Source organism: Taudactylus pleione, unplaced genomic scaffold, assembly GCF_031769625.1.
Source record: "Taudactylus pleione unplaced genomic scaffold, aTauple2 ptg000248l, whole genome shotgun sequence".
In the NCBI taxonomy this organism is placed as follows: Eukaryota; Metazoa; Chordata; class Amphibia; order Anura; family Myobatrachidae; genus Taudactylus; species Taudactylus pleione.
Window position 1 is genome coordinate 2579454 of NW_028284650.1, and position 19615 is coordinate 2599068.

At 43.9% G+C, this 19615-nt stretch overlaps 1 protein-coding gene across 1 annotated transcript; it reads right to left on the reverse strand.

Moving 5' to 3' along the window:
- Positions 1-49: 49 nt before the first annotated feature.
- Positions 50-18126, reverse strand: MRPL4 (mitochondrial ribosomal protein L4). Its single transcript, XM_088479992.1, has 9 exons — positions 17947-18126; positions 16671-16752; positions 13938-14109; positions 12993-13044; positions 9114-9231; positions 8168-8274; positions 7847-7956; positions 1947-2020; positions 50-285 (listed from the first exon to the last, which is right to left on the reverse strand). Exons 1-9 carry the CDS (start codon positions 17995-17997, stop codon positions 140-142), a joined length of 912 nt encoding a protein of 303 aa, XP_088336118.1. The 5' UTR covers positions 17998-18126; the 3' UTR covers positions 50-139.
- Positions 18127-19615: the final 1489 nt, after the last annotated feature.

Sequence of the window (19615 nt, forward strand, 5' to 3'; positions counted from 1 at the left end):
TGGTACAGTTCATGGATATGGCCTCCCATGGGTCAGTCAGAATACAAAGTCACAGTGGAAATATTTGCACTTTTATTTCAAAAATGTATCTGTATTTACAACAACAACAAAAAAAAAAGCAAACAAAAACTGCACTTGCTCAAGGGAAATCGCTGTATGGCAAACTGAAAGGGTACAGGGCGGTGTAACGGTAATCTTGCCACAGTAACTTTTCTTCTAGGAAATCCACGGCTCCAACTGTCAGCAGAACAGTATCGTGCTTCAGCATGCTGTACACATTCAGACCTGGCTCAGCGAGAGAGGAGAGAGGTGACCACAGGCTTAGAGGGTTATGGGGATGCAACTAAACAGGAGGAAATACCCGCTGGCTAAATGGACCACATGGCGAGCAGCCAGGAGCTTCTGTGGAAGCAGGTCATGACTGCTCAAGAAAGGTCTCTCAGAATGTAATGCCTCTGGAACAAAAGGCAATAGCTGTAGCAATTCAGCCAGGGGGTTATGTATCACAATTAAGGTTGGTTGAAGCTTTCAAACCAGTCCTTTTAAACTCAACTACTGCTGTTCTTTACGTGCAGATCATAGATTCTTTGCAATATTTAAACTTTGAGCGAAATAAACAAAAGTGTGATGATATAAAGTCTCCATATGGATGTCCTAATGCTATCTAGAGCGCAACATGCCCAAACACAGATTATCCTCCTCCTCCCAGAGCCAGCTGACTCTGCCTTCTGATTTATTCTACACATCCAGTCTCTCCCCAGTACTGTCAGACACCAATATCTTTAGCATAATTTCTTAGCCAAGGTGCAACTAATACGTATGCATTCTCTCATCATGTCCTGCCTGGACTACTGCAACCTCCTCTTATCTAGCATTCCCTAATAGAACCACCTCAATCCATGCTAAATGCTGCAGCAAGACTGATATCCCCCTCTCTCTCTCTGTGTGCTCCACATCTGCAAAGGAATCCATCACTCGCTCACAATGGGGGAGATATATCAGACCTTCTAGAGAGAACAAGTGGAAAAGTCGCCCATAGCAACCAATCGCCTTGTAGCTAGCATTTATAAGTACAGTCTATAAAATGATTGCTAGAATTGGTTGCTATAGGGAACTTCTACACTTGTATTGTAAATACACTCTTCTCACACCATCAGTCCTGTCTCTCCCCCTCCTCTCTGATAAACACCTCTCACTCCCAGCAACAAGACTTCTATTGTTTCACTATTGACTTAAGAAATTCCCTTCCACACTCACTGAGGCTCTCCTACAGCCTGCTACCTTTCTACCATAGTACTGGTCAGTCCTCACAGCTGTGCTATCACCCCCTGGCCACACTCACTGAGGCTCTCCTACAGCCTGCTACCTTTATAACATAGTACTGGTCACTCCTCACAGCTGTGCTATCACCCCCTGGCCACACTCACTGAGGCTCTCCTACAGCCTGCTACCTTTATAACATAGTACTGGTCACTCCTCACAGCTGTGCTATCACCCCCTGGCCACACTCACTGAGGCTCTCCTACAGCCTGCTACCTTTATACCATAGTACTGGTCAGTCCTGTGTACTGTGCTATCACCCACTGGCCACACTCACTCTTACGGTCTTAGCTGTGCCCTTTCCCCATTAGACTGCATCTTCTATCATGGGCGGAGCTATCCCATTCCAATTCTGTCATATCTGCATGTATTTTGTTTACATTGTACGTCCCTATTTTAAGTATGTCTCTATTTTCCCCAAAGGAATGGAACAATGTGGTACCTTACAAATCAAATCAACAGAAATAATAACAACAATAATATGCTCAGCATAGAAATGGCCATTGTTGTAATTCAGTCTATCACCACTTGGTGGCACTGTGTGATTGGAGAGGCTACGTTTCCATTAATGTTACCTCTTATTCAACCCTTACCCCACAAAAGATACATTTACATCACATTCTTACCTACGGCTGGGATTACATTTATCTTCTTTAAATTGACTGTTGCACTGAAGATGTTTTCTGGCATATTTTCACTGCTGTTAAAGAGAGCAAATAAGGCAAGTGTAATGGAGGGATAAATCAGTGCACAGTTATGGACAATTCTTCCTAATGCAGTACAGGTGGAGTCTCCCATATCCAAAATGCTTGGGACCAGGGGTATTTTGGATAACGGAATATTCCGTATTTTCGAATATTTGCATATCATAATGAGATCTCTTGGGAATGGGACCCCAATATACACACAGAATGCATTTATGTGTTATATACACCTTATACACACAGCCTGCAGGTCATTCTATACAATATTTTCAATAATTTTGTGGTTCACGCAAAGTTTGTGTACAGAAATGAAATTAATTTATGTTTCATATACACCTTATACACAAAGCCTGAAGGTCATTTTATACAATATTTTTAATAATTTGTGCCTTAGACAAAGTTTGTGTACATTGAACCATCAAAAATCAAAGGTTTCATTATCTCAGTCATGCTAAAATTATTCCGTATTTTGGAATATTTGGATATGGGAGACTCTCTCCTGTATAATGCCGGTCTCATGTTACACAAGGACATAAGTAGCCATCAGAGAACTCTGCACCGTGTATGAAAACTCCCTTTACATGCTTACGTCTCATTTCCAATATCAATAGAACACCGAGAGATTATTCTGACAACCATTTAAGCATGTTATTGTCTACAATATGAATTACACAAAGCACACGCTTATTATAAGACTGGTGTCAGTATACAATTATACTGTGATTACATTTTTAAAGTATTTTATAATGTGGTCACTGTCCTTCCGAGCAGGTAGATAAAAGCACATATAGCATGATACCACTTGGGCCTGGCGTGTTAATATAGTGGGTGTGGGGGAGATTGCATGCAGCCCACTCTCCCTTACAGCCCACAGTCACTGACGTGTAACGTAATGTGGTTTCTACCATCTCTACATCGGACTTTGCAGTAAAAAATACACTAAATATACACACGTATCATACTCTCTGCTGGTTTACAGAAAAGGGGTTAATACGTAGAAAACTACAATAATCTAAATAACACACACTGCCAGAAAGTAAAGGCGTACTCTACATTGTAAGGGCTCCCTCTACCCTGTCTCACGTATGCACCTCCGTCACCAGCCTCCTATGTATGGTGCAGCACCTTACACAGGATAGGGGATGATCTAGGCTTTGTTAACCCCTGAAATGACGTAACATTACTTGAAAGAGATGTGTGACCCTGAACACAGACGAAGCAAATCACCTATTATTTCATTATACACTATTCACTTTTACTCAGCTTTCCCCCAAATCCTCAACACCAATTAACCCTATGTCCTCTGCTGGACATTATTATACTCTGCTGGGAGGGGAATCCCCCACAGGACCCCTACGTCACCACCACCAATAATACCAGGATACATTTATTCCACAAGCACAGCGGGGTCACAGATAAAGAAACTGCACAAAGACTAAGGTCACACACACAGACACACACACACACACACACACACACACACACACACACACACAATAAGCATTTAGTCACAGCACTGTACATAGGGCCTGATTCAGAGATGGACGCAACTCAGATTATTACACAGATATAACAATTGTTAGCCATTGCCCATGCATCTAAGCTGCACTGTGCACACACAGCGATTGGTCTGTGATTATGGCTGCACAGAGGATCCAGAAGTGAGTGACAGGTAGTCAGCGTTTGGGGGAGGTACCAGGGGGGTGGCTAGGGAAACGCAGGCGTCTGACCGTTTAAAAGCAGTTTCATAGGCGTGCAGAGTCTGCGGCTGGTCAGACTTGCATGGCTGCCTGCTGTGCATCGATGATTACGCTGTTGCTTGTTGTCGTACGGATATGAGAGGGCAGCAGCGGGCGTCCCTATGCGAGGCTGTGCACTAGAAGGCATTAGTATATTTTAGCAACTGAGATCCACAAAAGTATGCAGTTGCGTTTGCATTACTGTCCGTTTTCTGAATCAGTCCCATAGTTATCAAGCAATACTGAGGAACTGGCAGATGGGCCACATCTCCCTCTGCTGTTCAAGAATGGATATTACAACATACAGTACAAACATTCAACTCATGGGCTCGTATTCAATTAACCGTGAAAAGTCAGAATCCATAAAAAAGTACCGGCAACTGCGACTTTTCGCCAGGTGGAAACTTTTCTCCGTATTCAATTGCAAACACTTTTCGCGTACGTGAAAACACAATGTAATGTAATAGGCGAAAAAGAGTCGCCTATGAACAGGTGGAGAAAAAAAGTGCAAAATCGCTATTTTGGGGTGCAAAGGTGGGGAAACCACTGTGCACCCTTGGAACAGCCCCCAAAGGATAACTGCGTAAAAAAAAACTAAAAGAAAGTGAGGAACACCCCAAAAAAGCACTTTGAAAAAGGGGGAGAAGAAGTGCAAAGTGGGGGTATAAACTTAAAAACTAGTGAAATAGACTTTTTGGGGGGGTCTGCAAGTAGGGGTGAGGTGTTTTTTTGATTGCAGGCAATTGCTGATGGTGAGTTTTTTAAAACTTCACTTAGGCAACTTTTAATTTTCAGATACCCCAAATATGACAGGACTACTTATTTCTCATAAAAATACAGCTTTATGCCATTCTTCACCACTTGTGCAAAGACGCTAATTAGTGGCAATTGTGCGAACTTAAGTACCTCAGACTGTTTCATTAGGGCTAATCTGGCACTACTACATTGATCCCCAAAGTTTGCGCATCTTTTTGGGGGGTTCAGGCTGATTTCCCCGATTCAGACATCGTGTTTCTCCATTTTCGCATCTTTTGGAACTGAAAAGGGTGAACGCGGGTATGCGCACGATAAGTTTCCGCGGCTAAAATACGCGATGTAGGTGAAAGGTCCGGCAGGTGAAAAAGTATCACTGGTGCGAAACTAATTGAATACGGCACATGTTTGGGAATTAGATGGCCAGAATGTTGACGTGGTCTAAATGTCGACAGTGAACATGTCTACATTTAAAATGTCGACATGGATATAATGTTGAGCTAGTCATTATGTCGACGTTCACAATGTTAACATTACAGATTTAAACTTAGGTTGCGGTTATGTCGACTGTCAACACGGTCATACAGATGTGTCCTCATACATTTAGCCTCAATACGCCAGGTCCAGTGGTACTCTGCTAGCGTCGGGCACCTGCGACTTGTAGTCAGGTCCATAAATATTGGGACATTGACAGAATTTTCAGATTTTGGCCTCTATTCACCAATATGTTTCAATATGTGCCTCCCACTTTTTAAGGGGCCAAAAGTAATGGGACTATCAACTCAAAAGCTATTTCATAGACCGGTGTGGGCTATTCCCTCGTTATTTCATTATCAATTAAGCAGGTAAAAGGTCTGGAGTTGATTCTAGGTGTGACATTTGCATTTGGAATCAGTTGCTGTCGACTCTCAATATGAGATCCAAAGAGCTGTCACTATCAGTGAAGCAAGCCATCATTAGGCTGAAAAATGAAAACAAACCCATCAGAGAAATAGAAAAAACATTAGGTGTGGCCAAATCGACTGTTTGGAACATTCTTAAAAAGAGAGACCGCACCGGAGAGCTCAGCAACACCAAAAGACCCGGAAGACCACGGAAAACAACTGTGGTGGATGACAAAAGAATTATTTCCCTGAAGAAAAACCCCTTCACAACAGTTGGCCAAATCAAGAACACTCTCCAGGAGGTAGGTGTATATGTGTCAAAGTCAACAATCAAGAGAAGACTTCACAAGAGTGGATATAGAGGGTTCACCACAAGATGCAAACCATTGGTGAGCCACAAAAACAGGAAGACCAGATTAGAGTTTGCCAAACAACATCTAAAAAAGCCATTACAGTTCTGGAACAACATCCTATGGACAGATGAGACAAAGATCAACTTGTACCAGAGTGATGGGAAGAGAATAGAAGGAAAGGACCTGCTCATGATCCAAAACATACCACCTCATCAGTGATGCATGGTGGTGGTAGTGTCATGGCGTGGGCATGTATGGCTGCCAATGGAACTGGTTCCCTTGTATTTGTTGATGATGTGACTGCTGACAAAAGCAGCAAAATGAATTATGAAGTGTTTCGGGCAATATTATATGCTCATATTCAGTCAAATGCTTCAGAACTCATTGGACGGCGTTTCACAGTGCAGATGGACAATGACCCGAAGCATACTGCAAAAGCAACCAAAGAGTTTTTTAAGGCTAAAAAGTGGAATGTTATGCAATGGCCAAGTCACTCCCCTGACCTGAATCCGATTGAGCATGCATTTCACTTGATGAAGACAAAACTGAAGGGAAAATGCCCCAAGTACAAGCAGGAACTGAAGACATTTGCAGTAGAGGCCTGGCAGAGCATCACCAGGGATGAAACCCAGCATCTGGTGATGTCTATGCGTTCCAGACTTCAGGCTGTAATTGCCTGCAAAGGATTTGCAACAAAGTATTAAAAAGTGAAAGTTAGATTTAGGATTGTTTAGTTTGTCCCATTACTTTTGGCCCCTTAAAAAGTGGGAGGCACATATAGAAACCGTTGTAATTCCTACACCGTTCACCCGATTTGGATGTAATTACCCTCAAATTAAATCTGAAAGTCTGCAGTTAAAGCACATCTTGTTTGTTTCATTTCAAAGCCATTGTGGTGGTGAATAGAGGCCAAAATATGAAAATTCTGTCAATGTCCCAATATTTATGGACCTGACTGTATATCTGTGTGTGTCCGAGTCTGTATATGAACCACAACGCCACATGGAAAGATGTGGCCACATATCAAATTAACCAGCACAGTCTGCTGGTGTGTCCTAGTCGCATTGAGACAATGGGCCGTATTCAATTAGAGGCGAAAAGTCGGAAAGGTTTCGACTGTCCTGACATTCCGCCTCGTTTACCTGTTTCAGAGGCCAAAACTTTCCGTGCGCGTCTCCGCTTTTCGCCCTACTCAATTCCTAAATAGGCGAAAACTGAAAGCGGCGAATGCGGAACAGGCGGAAAGTACTGTCACAATTTGGGAAATCAGTCTGTACCCCCATTAAAATGATGCACGAACATAGGGAATCAATGTAGATGTGTACTAATAGCCCTAATAAAGGTGTTTGGGGTACTTACGTTGTTTTAAATTGCTTCTTAATAGCGTCTTTGCATAAGTGGTGAAGAATGGCGTAAAGCTGTATTTTTTGGTGAAAACAAGTATTCCAGTTAAATTTGGGGTACTTGAAAATGGGTGCTAGTATATTTTTAGGTCTCTAATGTGAACTTTTAAAAAACGTCAAACACACACCGGCGGCATGCACCTACAATCCTAAACACAACTGGCCCATCCTTGCCGACCCCCAAGAAGTCTTTCACTAGTTTTTATGCTTGTCCCCCACTTTTTCGCCCCAAAAATGAAAGTACTTTTTTTTTAGGGTGTTCTTATGGAGGGTTTTTTTTGTGGAAGATTTGGCCTTTGGGGGACTGTGCCAAGAGTTCTGGATCATTTCCCCACGTTTGGACCCAAAATAAAGATTTTGCACCTCTTTTTACCTGCTATTCTTAGGAGAAACTTTTTCGCCTATTATATTGCATTAAGTTTCCACTTAGGCGAATTCCGGGTGGAATTGAATTTGGAGATAAGTTCTGAACAGGGGATAAGTGGCAATAGGCAAAACTTTTTCGCCGATTATGGCTTTCGCGTCTAATTGAATACAGCAAAAAAAGATGTCCAGCACTAGAAGAGTCTCACGGGAACTGGCGTTCAGAGAGGGGCTTTCTAGCGCGGCGGCAGCAAAGATGTGTAAAGGACACATCTGTACGTTGACATGACTGTTCGCATTTGTACCACACCCCACACAGGTACATACCTGTCCACTATCAGCACGGACTCGCCCCAGTGTCGCTGTTTTAGGAGCTCAATAAGGTACTCTGGGTCTGGGGAGGAGATCTCAATAGAATCGATTATATGAAGATCATTCTGCAGGGGAAACAATTACAGCCACAGGTTACCAGAGAATGTGATGGAAATGTGCTCCACGTTCCATTCCTAACCCACTACACTGGAGTAACCTTATTGTAATGTGTCTGATTAGGGTGATGTATAGGTGACGGGATCCCCAGGACCAGCACAACATACAGAGAGAGGCGTGTAAGCGGGCAGCACTATACACGGGTACTCGGCACCTCACCTGAGCCAGCTTTGTGGTTAATGCAGTCTTCAGGCCCAGAACACGGAGCTTCATGGGTAACATGTAATAATAACTTGTCGGGCCCCGGGGACCATGAGCAATGCCACCTGCAGACAACACACAACCATGGGTCAGCATGCAGTACAGTACTACACAGAGTCATTTATCAGCACCCCTGATGCAGCATGATGCTATACGACTACCTGCTTGTAATAAGTTACATTAAAAATCTATATGTAGTACAATAGCGTAAACCAAGGACAGTTACCATATACATTGTCCTTCTGATCCTTCCCTACCTGCAGATAACCATGGGTCAGCATGCAAAACAGTACTACACAGAGAGTCATTTATCAGCACCCTATTTACTTACTCCCTGAGCAGCGTGATACTATACGACTACCTACTTGTAAGAGTTACATTAATGATCTGTACATGTAGTACGATAGCGTGAACCAGGGACAGTCACCATATACAAACATTGTCCTTATGATCCTTCCCCACCTGTAGCAAATGTCTGATAAGATGAGAAAATAAGGAGAGAAGTGGTGCAGATACAGACGTGTAGGATTTATATCACATATACTGTAGGGAAAGACCTCTCCGGAAAGACAAGAACAATGGGGATGCTTCAAATGGCCTGTGATATATACACACATAGATACACACTTTTTCCCTTTAACTTCACTATATAAAAAAACATGTGACGTGTGCCTTTAATGTAGAACATAGGTTCTCAAACTCGATCCTCAGGACCACAAACAGTGCATGTTTTCCAGGTCTCCTCACAGAATCACAAGTGAAATAATTAGCTCCTCTTGTGGATCCTTTAAAATGTGTCAGTGAATAATGAATACACTTGTGGACCTGCTGGGTGACCTGGAAAACATGACCTGTGTGGGGTCCTGAGGACAGAGTTTGAGAACCACTGATGTAGAAGACTGACCTCCTTTCCACAGAGGCGATCGGATGCTTCCCTGCCGAGCTCGCCCAGTGCCTTTCTGTCTCCAGGGTTTCCTGCCTCCTCCTCTGACCTCTGCCCGAGTCTTTGCCTTGGCATAACTCTAAGAAACAAAGTACTTTACACTGTAATCGCACAACCAGCAGATGGGTGGAGGAGGAACTGATTGGAAGATGTAACACAGAGAAAGAAACAAAGTCGTCCCCTAAGGAAGGATGTGAGGGAGCATTGGAGCAGTGTAAGAGAGAGAGGTGCCTGTACATGGAAAGAGGAAGTGACATCAGCAAAGATGTCAGCTTAGCAAGCAATTCACTTGTATGAGCAAGCCAGCAACCTCTGCATGTAAATGGAGGCTGTGTACAAAAGGAGGCCAATGTATTGTTATGTAACGGCAGACAAACAGTGGCCGGGCATTATTATGTGACCAGTGTTTGCTGTTGAGAGAAGTAAATAGGTTTTTAATCTGCTAAACGCTAACTATACCCAAACAATGAACATTTTTATAAAGCAACATCCAACACACTCGTTAGACAACAAAGGTTATTTTAGGAGCCACAAAATCTGTATCTATGCAAATGCACCTACCTGCCGCCAAGCCCATTACACCATATACATCTACTTTACGGGATTAAATTCAATCTATGCAGGATTTTGCAGGCTGGCTTCGTAAGGACTTCCCATCAATGTCTAACCTGCCTGTACTGTAGGATTACTCTGTTTTATTCATTTTTCAGGGTTCTCCTATAATACGGTTTATAGTTTTATCCCCATTTATTACTTAAATTACTGGTGGGAGTGATGGGATATTGGGACAGTCTTTGTTACATGCGTCACTGCGTGTTTAAAGCTTTTTACTGTATTAGTGGAATCACTTCCAGAACCGTGCTATCCAGCAGACAGGCACCTGGGAGGGACAAAGGGCCTGATTCAGACCCGCTCACAAGCGGGTCGATGGTGGCCCAGTGCACATGCGCACGACGGAGCCGTCTCCGTAGTCCGCATGCGCAAGACCCAGATAGCGACGGGCAAACCGTCGCTCCGGGTCTCGTACCAAAGGGGGCGTGTTGTCGATGTTGAGTGACAGCACGCCCCCTTTGGTGGGCAGGCCGGGGGCGTGGCTGCCCAGAAGGAGGCGTTCCCATGGGAACGCCTACCGTCTGGGGCCGGCCCCACTGACATCACAGGTGATGTCAGTGGGAGTGCTTTCGGCTCTGTTAGAGCCGAAAGCACTCTTGGGCTTGCGGCAACGAGACCCTACCACAAGGGTCTCGTCGCAAGCCCAATGGTCGTGATGGTCTTGACCATCGCGATCATCATCATGGCCGCTCGCTATAGCTGTGGGTGGTCAACCACAGCTATGCCAGCGGCCAGGAGGCCGCTCAAAAAAAACAGAGGACTGGCCCTGATTCAGAGTAAGCGCTCTGTCAGAGCGTCCGGCTCTGATTCAGGCCCAAAGTGTCCAATTATAAAGACAAGTTCTGACATTCAGAAGCTCAGTGTAGCGGACAAGTCAAACTCTTGAGAGGAGAAAAACCTTCTTCCCGAAAATCCAGCCTTTCCTGGCGTTATATCTAATTGAAATAATCGTGTTACGGAAAATAAAATAGTCTTTCTGCACTGCAGTGTAAACTATACGTGGCAGTATGCCTTATATGCACATCTGAAATAATAAAGAATATTAAGTCCTTGCCGTGACACACTGGCCACACCAATGAGTGACTTCACCAATTTGGTGTTTGGTCAAAGTGTATATAAGTGTATTAAACTACAAGCAGATCACCCTGGCCATTACAGTGCATCCGGAAAGTATTCACAACGCTTCACTTTTTCCACATTTTGTTATGTTACAGCCTTATTCCAAAATGGAATAAATTCATTTTGTCCTCAAAATTATACACACAATACCCCATAATGACAACATGTAAAAAGTTTTTTGAGATTTTTGCAAATTTAATAAAAAAATAAAAAAAAAAAACACTAAGAAATCACATGTACATAAGTATTCACAGCCTTTGCCATGAAGCTCAATATTGAGCTCAGGTGCATCCTGCTTCCACTGATCATCCTTGAGATGTTCCTACAGCTTAATTGGAATCCACCTGTGGTAAATTCAGTTGATTGAACATGATTGGGGGAAGAGTACAGAAAAATATCTGCTGCTTTGAAGGTCCCAATGAGCACAGTGGCCTCCATCATCCGTAAATGGAAGAAGTTTGGAACCACCAGGACTCTTCCTAGTTGGCCGTCCGTCTAAACTGAGCGATCGGGGGAGAAGGGCCCTAGTCAGGGAGGTGACCAAGAACCCGATGGTCACTCTGTCAGAGCTACAGCATTCCTCTGTGGAGACAGGAGAACCTTCTAGAAGGACAACCATCTCTGCAGCAATCCACCAGTCAAGCCTGTATGGTAGAAGGGCCAGACGGAAGCCACTCCGTAGTAAAAAGCACATGGCAGCCCACCTGGAGTTTGTCAAAATGCACCTGAGGGACTCTCAGACCATGAGAAACAAAGATTGAACTCTTTGGCATGAATTCCAGGCGTTCCGTTTGGAGGAAACCAGGCACCGCTCATCACCAGGCCAATACCATCCCTACAGTGAAGCATGGTGGTGGCAGCATCATGCTGTGGGGATGTTTTTCAGCGGCAGGAACTGTGAGACTTGTCAGGATAGAGGGAAAGATGAAAGCAGCAATGTACAGAAACAATCCTCCAGAGCGCTCTTGACCTCAGACTGGGGCGACAGTTCATCTTTCAGCAGGACAACGACCCTAAGCACACAGCCAAGATATCAAAGGAGTGGCTTCAGGACAACTCTGTGAATGTCCTTGAGTGGCCCAGCCAGAGCCCAGACTTGAATCAGATTAAACATCTCTGGAGAGATCTGAAAATGTCTGTGCACCGACGCTTCCCATCCAACCTGATGGAGCTTGAGAGGTGCTGCAAAGAGGAATGGGCGAAACTGCCCAAAGATAGGTTTGCCAAGCTTGTGGCATCATATTCAAAAAGACTTGAGGCTGTAATTGCTTCCAAAGGTGCAGCAACAAAGTATTGAGTAAAGGCTGTGAATACTTATGTACATGTGATTTCTTATTATTCTCATGTTTTTCATTTTATTAAATTTGCAAAAATCTCAAAATAACTTTTTACACGTAGTCATTATGGGGTATTGTGTGTAGCATTTTGAGGACAAAAATGAATTTATTCCATTTTGGAATAAGGCTGTAACATAACAAAATGTGGAAAAAGTGAAGCGCTGTTAATACTTTCCGGATGCACTATACGACTGCGCTGCCACAGAGAAAAGCAAATTAAAGTAGCACCACCTTTCTAACTAGCTACAGTATATGAAAGTGTACAGGGAAAACAGGGCCCGCTAAGACACCCAACACCAAGCATACAAATGATGCCATTCACCTCTAACTGTCCCAGATTATGTGAGTGGCAGAGGCTATACCAGGGGAAAATATAACAGTATAGTTAATAATCTCTGCTCCATATGTACATTTACACAGTGTTGTGCCACAGACCACATTATGGACATATGTCGCCATGCATACACTCTTATTATACCAGAAATGCCATTTAGGTCAATTACTAATGTGTAATAGTGAATTCAGCTGCAGTTTGTTATATAACTGGGATATGTGCAGCACCCAAACCGCTGTTATCTACATATGTCCTCTCTTGTACCTTAGAGCGCTAGCTACATATATCCTTCCTCTCTTGTACATTAGAGCGCTAGCTACATATGTCCTCTCTTGTACGTTAGAGCGCTAGCTACATATGTCCTCTCTTGTACGTTAGAGCGCTAGCTACATTTTCCACTGGGTAGAAGAACCTTAGAAAATAAACTGGGATACTTACAATTCTTTTGAAGTTTCGCTGCCATGTTACAACTTGATGAATGACATCAATCCTAAAAAAAAAAAAAAAGGAAACAAAGCTTGGATGTATATATACTGTATAATAACAAACATTTACATAATATAGCTGAGGGAGCAAAACAGCACACCATCTTCCTGAGTATTTATATATCAGGGCATAATCAACAATCATCTAATCCTCGCCAAGTCCTAAAATGTGTTAAATCTTATCTCACATGAAATATAACCCCAAACTAATTTTGACATTATTTGTTCAAGAATAACAAAAACAGCTTTTTTTTGCTAATACTCCAATGGTATTTGATCTATCATTTCATTATTCTCCACATTTATACTGTATTTTTTGTTGGTATTTTTTACTTCAAAAAAGTAATTTTTTTAAAAGAACTAATCATGAAGTCATTGGAATATTTTTTTATACCTTGTATCTTTTCATCAGTATTAACCAATGGACAATGGGTATTAAAAATTAATGTCCAAAGCTCATTGAAACCGGCCAAAAGGAGAGTATAATAATCCACCCAGCTCGTCAGAATACCATCCACCTAAGTAATGTGCATGAGGTCTAGTCATTCATATAAATGACAGAAATAACCAAACACAAGAGGAGAACCCTGTAATAAAAACAGCTGGGGCAAATAGGTACACGGGTTCCCGGTTGAAATAAACACTTTCCGTTACTTGTGCGACCAGAGAAGGATACCGTGATACCGTTGTAAGAACTGTCCAATGCCTGTACGTCATCCATAAATGGTGAGTTTCCATTCTCTATTTTAAAAGTACTAAATTACACTACAGTATGCACTATATATATTTGTTTTATATATTGTGCATTTTCATTTTGGAACACTGCTGAGGTGTAAATGCACCAGAACCACCTATTGCTACATTGTTAATTTGATAGACAGACAGACAGACATCTGACCTGGGAGGGACATTGAACACATCAGGGTGTAGATGGACCAGACCTTGCAGTTCATCTTCGGGGTGGCTATTTAAGGACTCCAACCAAACTGTTGTGGGCGACAAGTGAGAGGGAACTGGAATCTTACACGCTCGCAGGACAGGTTTAGAGAGATCCACGGGAGGGCGTAGAACTAAAGCATTAGGAAAAAGCGGAAGAGAATGACAGCACAATTAGGTAATATTGTGTGTGTAGCACTTGTTCTGGTACAGTTTCCCAACAAGCAGAATTTACAACAGTGTTTTCCGACACCAGGAACACTCAGACAGTTTAAATTAGAACCATCACATATATAAATATATGCAGTCAATTAAATTGGAACTAGAGAAATCAATTAGACATGAGTAGGGAAATCCCGGCATCGGGACTGCAGGAACCACAGGATTTAGCAGAAAAAAACTCCAGGACCTGAACCCCAGGATTGGTGCCTCCAATCCGGGGATTTTCAGGATTAAGCTGCGCATCTTCTCTTCAGTCCAGGGGCAGCGCTGAGCACTAGTTCCTCCTACAGCTGCCTGTGACGTCATAGGGATCAAGCTGCGCAGCAGCCACATGCCAGCCCGCCCCATACACAGTCGTGCTCGCCCACTCTGGAGTCTGCTGTGGCGTCCGAAAGCTATTGATGTTAAACAGAGGCCTGGTTGACTGACAGTGACAATCTTACTCCCTGGACCCTGTCTGAGTTTGAGGTGAGCGCCACCAGTGCGGCCTGAGGAGGAGAGGACTGATTGGCTGGTGTGGGAGTGGGTGCCACTGCCTGATGCTGCCTGACCATGCACTCTGGCTCTGCAAAACTTGTTGAAGCCTGGAGACTAGAGCAAAGCAACCCAGCTGTAACTTCTACAGGGTGAGTCAAGGGAATGTGGAACACACTGTCACACACAGCCAGGTTCTTCTTAGTGTGGGCCGGTGGGGGCTGGGCTGGCTGGGAGGGGGGGGTTGCATGAAAGTTTTATATTTGTCCTGTGATCTGGAGCTGCTGCTGAGCCATGAATGTTATTTCATTCTGTTGATATTTGGATAACTTACTTAAGTTTGCCTAAAGACTTTAATACCTGTATTTTGAAAATGTTAATGATCGCAAGTCATTTTCACACTTTTATTTGTATTAGTTACTCATTTTTATCTTAGAATAATACAGAATAATAATATTTTCATTGATCAACTCAATCCCAAGTATCCCAGGACTGAGATTATTTTTCCAATCCCGGAATTGATAAAAAATGAGGCAGGACTGGCTTCCCTAGACGTGAGACAGTGATCTAGTGAATAACGTGCATTCCTGGATATGGCTGGCTCCCTGGGTTCAATGCAAAGACGTGTATCTAATGTAAACGTTGAACTGATCTGTAAAAACTGATCTGTGTGTAAAAATACGCACAGCAAATCACTTAAAAAACCTAACACTAATCTGTTTCTATATCAATCGTGCATTATATAAAATTATGCTCACAAGTTCAAACCTACTAACAATGGGGTGGTGGATGCTGTCCCGACAGAGGAAAACTGCGTACCAGGGCGCCAGATACACATTAGAAATATCAGTGATCGCATTAACACATGTACAGGCGTGTTGGTAGTGGTACAAGTGGCAGGGGCAAACATAGGATTTTCTGGGGAGGGGGTGTGTGATAGAGATATATATATATACACATACATACAGTATACACACACTAGATTACACATATATACTTACTCTTGATTCAGAAGGCTAGCTGCTAATGGGGACGGGCACCTTGTATCATTAGGCCCCGCCCACTCGCTAACTAATGATGTGATTTGTGGGGAAATACACTGTAACCAACCAGTGTAGGAGGAAATCGTTCTGTCAGGGAAGGTTTCTATGTACTCAGAACACCCCCCCCCCCCTCCCCCCTGCGTGTGCAAGAGAGGGATAGGGTGAGTACTAATGATGGCCCTGATTTATAGTTGGAGCAAATTGCACTTTTGGAACATACCATGTAGCATTGCAAGCAAAGTGAGCAAATGCATTTTTTTTGTTTTGCTTACAGTGAAACTATTGCATGCTTCTCAATCACTGTAATTAGACTGATGATTTACGGGATGGTGGCGACAATGCCTTGTGCTATTACATCATTATACAGTAAAGTCTTACTTAAAAATACATTTCCCGTTCATGAAGGAGTCAGACAGTAGTAAAATAGAGGAGTTGGAGTCGAAGGTTTGGTGAACAAACTCCACAGCCAGCTGCGTACACCAACCCCCGACTACAGCGACATCTACTCACGAAGCGAGTGCTATATACATTCTACAAAGAGTGTATATAGACAACAATGACTACTAAGGGGTTATATTTGCAAAATAGACCTATTTAGCCCACACTGCACACTCAGCCCATAATATAACCTAAAAAAACCTGCAGGAAAATAGAATATTCCTATAAAAGTATATAGACACCTTTTCACATAGGTGACAGACTGAAAACAGAACAAGGAAACTTCATAGTTTGTCATCCAATTAAACTTGTGTATTAAGGAGCATTTACTATCCAGGTCAATGATCACTACATGTACAGCTGCTTAATGTATACAGCACCATAACTACCTGAGTGCAGCCAGCCCTACAGGCCCATCCCACCAAGCAGTGTAATACTCTAACAGTGAAATGAATATCCTTACTGTATTACATTAGTCATTTTAAGAAATAAAAAATGTATACATTTAGATCACATACTTTTAATAGGTCCATCTTTTAGTCCAGTGGGCAGAATAAGGTTTGGTGGAATGGCAGGTTCCGAGGAGAAAGAGGAGAAGAGCTGCAAGAAAATGAAATGTGATAAATGTTGACGCAATTCATTACTCAGTCAAGTAAATTGCCCACTCTGCTGCCGATTTATAGCTGCATGCAAGTCAGTCACAATTACACTGTGCCCACATGCAGAGCAGCTGGCATCTATGCAGCCGTACTGCTCCTAAAAATCCCCTTGTCCAAATAGCAAATTGTTATTATCAGCACACGCACATTAACCCTATAACTGGTGCAAGAGATCCATAATAGCGGCAATGTAACCCCACCTCCTGTAAGTGATGCTGCGATTCTCAGCAATGCATCTCAGGAGCAGGGGGCAAATGATGCAATTTGCTGGCCCAGCCCGCACTCGGTGGTCAGGTCCATCTACCCTCCGGGAAATAGGAGTTACACCCATTCAGCCACAAGTGGGCTTGCAACTGAGCCACGTACAACTCTGATATCGGCCCCCACTCTATGCCGATCTCTCACAACAGTGTAAACAGTGGTAACAAACAGTAATGTGCTTGTTACATACTATGATTTACTTTATATTTAATACAAATCTTCCTTCAGCTTTCCCCAGTCCAGCTCTTAAGCCGCGACAGGGGATCCAACGTCCGACATATCAGGTGGTCCCAACACGGAGCGATCAGGTGGCCGATCAATATGCCAGTTCCCCCCTCCCCCACCCGCACAGCGCTGCATGAGATCACACATTGCATCCCCAGATCAATGAACATGCAGTAAGATCTGGGGGTGCTATGTACAACCCACGGGTGCGCTCACTGGCCGATATCATGCCCACATACTGTGCAATATAGCAGAAAAATCGTACCAATCCGTCAGATCGGCTGCTTTATCGCACCGTGTATGGGGGCCTTTACAGTTGGAGCATTTTATTGCAGCAAAATAATGAAAACACTGCAGGATGTAACCGCACCACACACATCATGGCGTCGTGCACGGCCAACACTGACAGTATGCACTACGCTCCTGAGGGGGAAAAGCGCCCATATTTCAATATAAGAGATTAGGCTATGTCCCCTCACACAGCACAGTATGTAATATATATATATATATATATATATATATACACACACACACATATGCAGAAATATATGACTGCTTCCAGCATACTGTCTAACCCTATTGCAAGTGAAGAGCCCATATGACAGCAGGATGACAGTCGCCCCATAAAAGCACTAGGGGTGTCACTGACCCTTATCCCGGCCCCTCTCCTCCCGCAGGTCAGCAGGAGACTCCTCAGCATGCTCCCGTGCTCTGCTCCCTCTCACAGGCAGCCAGGAAGGTCACTGCTGTACGGAATGAGATAGATCCCCTTCCGTTGTACGGCACTGTGCACAGCATGGAAACCGAAACTTCCGGCGCGCAGCATGATGCGGTGAAGCCGACGCTGTCATTCTCCTGTGCCGTGACCATAGCTTCAGTTCATCCGGAATGCGCATGCGCATAGTCACGTATATATACTAATGTTAGTAACTGTAAATGAGCGAGATAGTGGTTATAAAACACTGTACCTACCCAGTCACAGGACTCAGACATACACACATTACACAGGAGCCTCTGCTGCAGGAGGAGTGTGAGAGAAACCTGTAAATGACCAGCTCTGTTGATTCCAGAGATTTCTCCAGGTTTTAGAGACCAGCCCATAGTGGAAATCTCTAAAAATGTCCCTATTTTTCCATGCCGACCAACAGCTGCCCTTTGAGAGGTCACATTTCTTACCATTGCCCTCTGTGCCTTTTAAATTCTTATTGAAGATGCAAAAAAGTGTTTCTGTAAAATCAAATTAGAAAACACAACACAATAGGAGTTGTACTGTATAGTACTTAGATTAGAAATACCAACCCCGGCATCCCAGTCAGTTTTGGATGCCCAAATTCCCTGGGATTTTGGCACCAGACGGGATGCAGCAAGGGGAGATATGAGGTCAAACCCCCAAAATGCGTATTTGACCGCATTTCTCATATGCACAAAGCCCCAGAGTGCCAAGTTTTCCCCCGGGGACTGGTTGCGGTGGGTAATGCCATCTTCCTGATGGCGTTACCCATAGAAGCCTATGGGCTTCTATCGGGAGAGTGCTAATAGAGGGATCCAATCGGATCCCTCCCAGCAACCCCAGCGGCACGTGTGTCCTTCTGTGCATGCGCAGAAGGACGCTGGAGGGATGTCTGGGTCATATACCCGGAAGTCCCTCCATCGCAAAGGGCCGCTCTTACCGACAGGTCCTTTGCGGTGATCGCCATGCATAACGGTGTTACCAATGCCGGCAAGCATGCATCGCATCTCGCCTGCGATACGTGTGTTAACAAATTCTTGCTGTCACTGATACAGCCACTCTCAGTGACTGTCTATAGGGACCACATCCGCGAGCGGCAGGTCTGGATGCAGCATGTGTGACTCACAAGCTGCCCTACTGCCTCTGTCACTCATTGAAGCGGGCAAGGAGGGCTTCTGCCAACGGGAAAGGAGTGAGTGGTGGGCTTAGTATTATATAAAGCGCGTCACTTTCTCCTGCTGCGTCCTAGCTGGCTAGTTATAGAGAGAGAGACAGCCACTGGGGTCTGCAGTAGACAGTAGTAGTAATGAGAAGAGAGACTGAGGGCAGGATGTATTATGCATCACATTCAGCCCCTCGTGGGGAAATCCTGCGAATAAAGCATATTATAGAATTGCGTCATTAGGCCCCGCACACTATGCGCGCCCCTTGTGTTGTCGGCAAAATTCATACCATTCTGCCCACTTCACTGGGAAGTGGGCAGGATGCGGGAGAAGTGACTACTCTTCCGGGGATGCGGGGGACTACCCGGGAAATCGGGAGCTTCTTGCAGGTTCCAGGAGAGTAGTCAAGTATGGGCTTAATACAG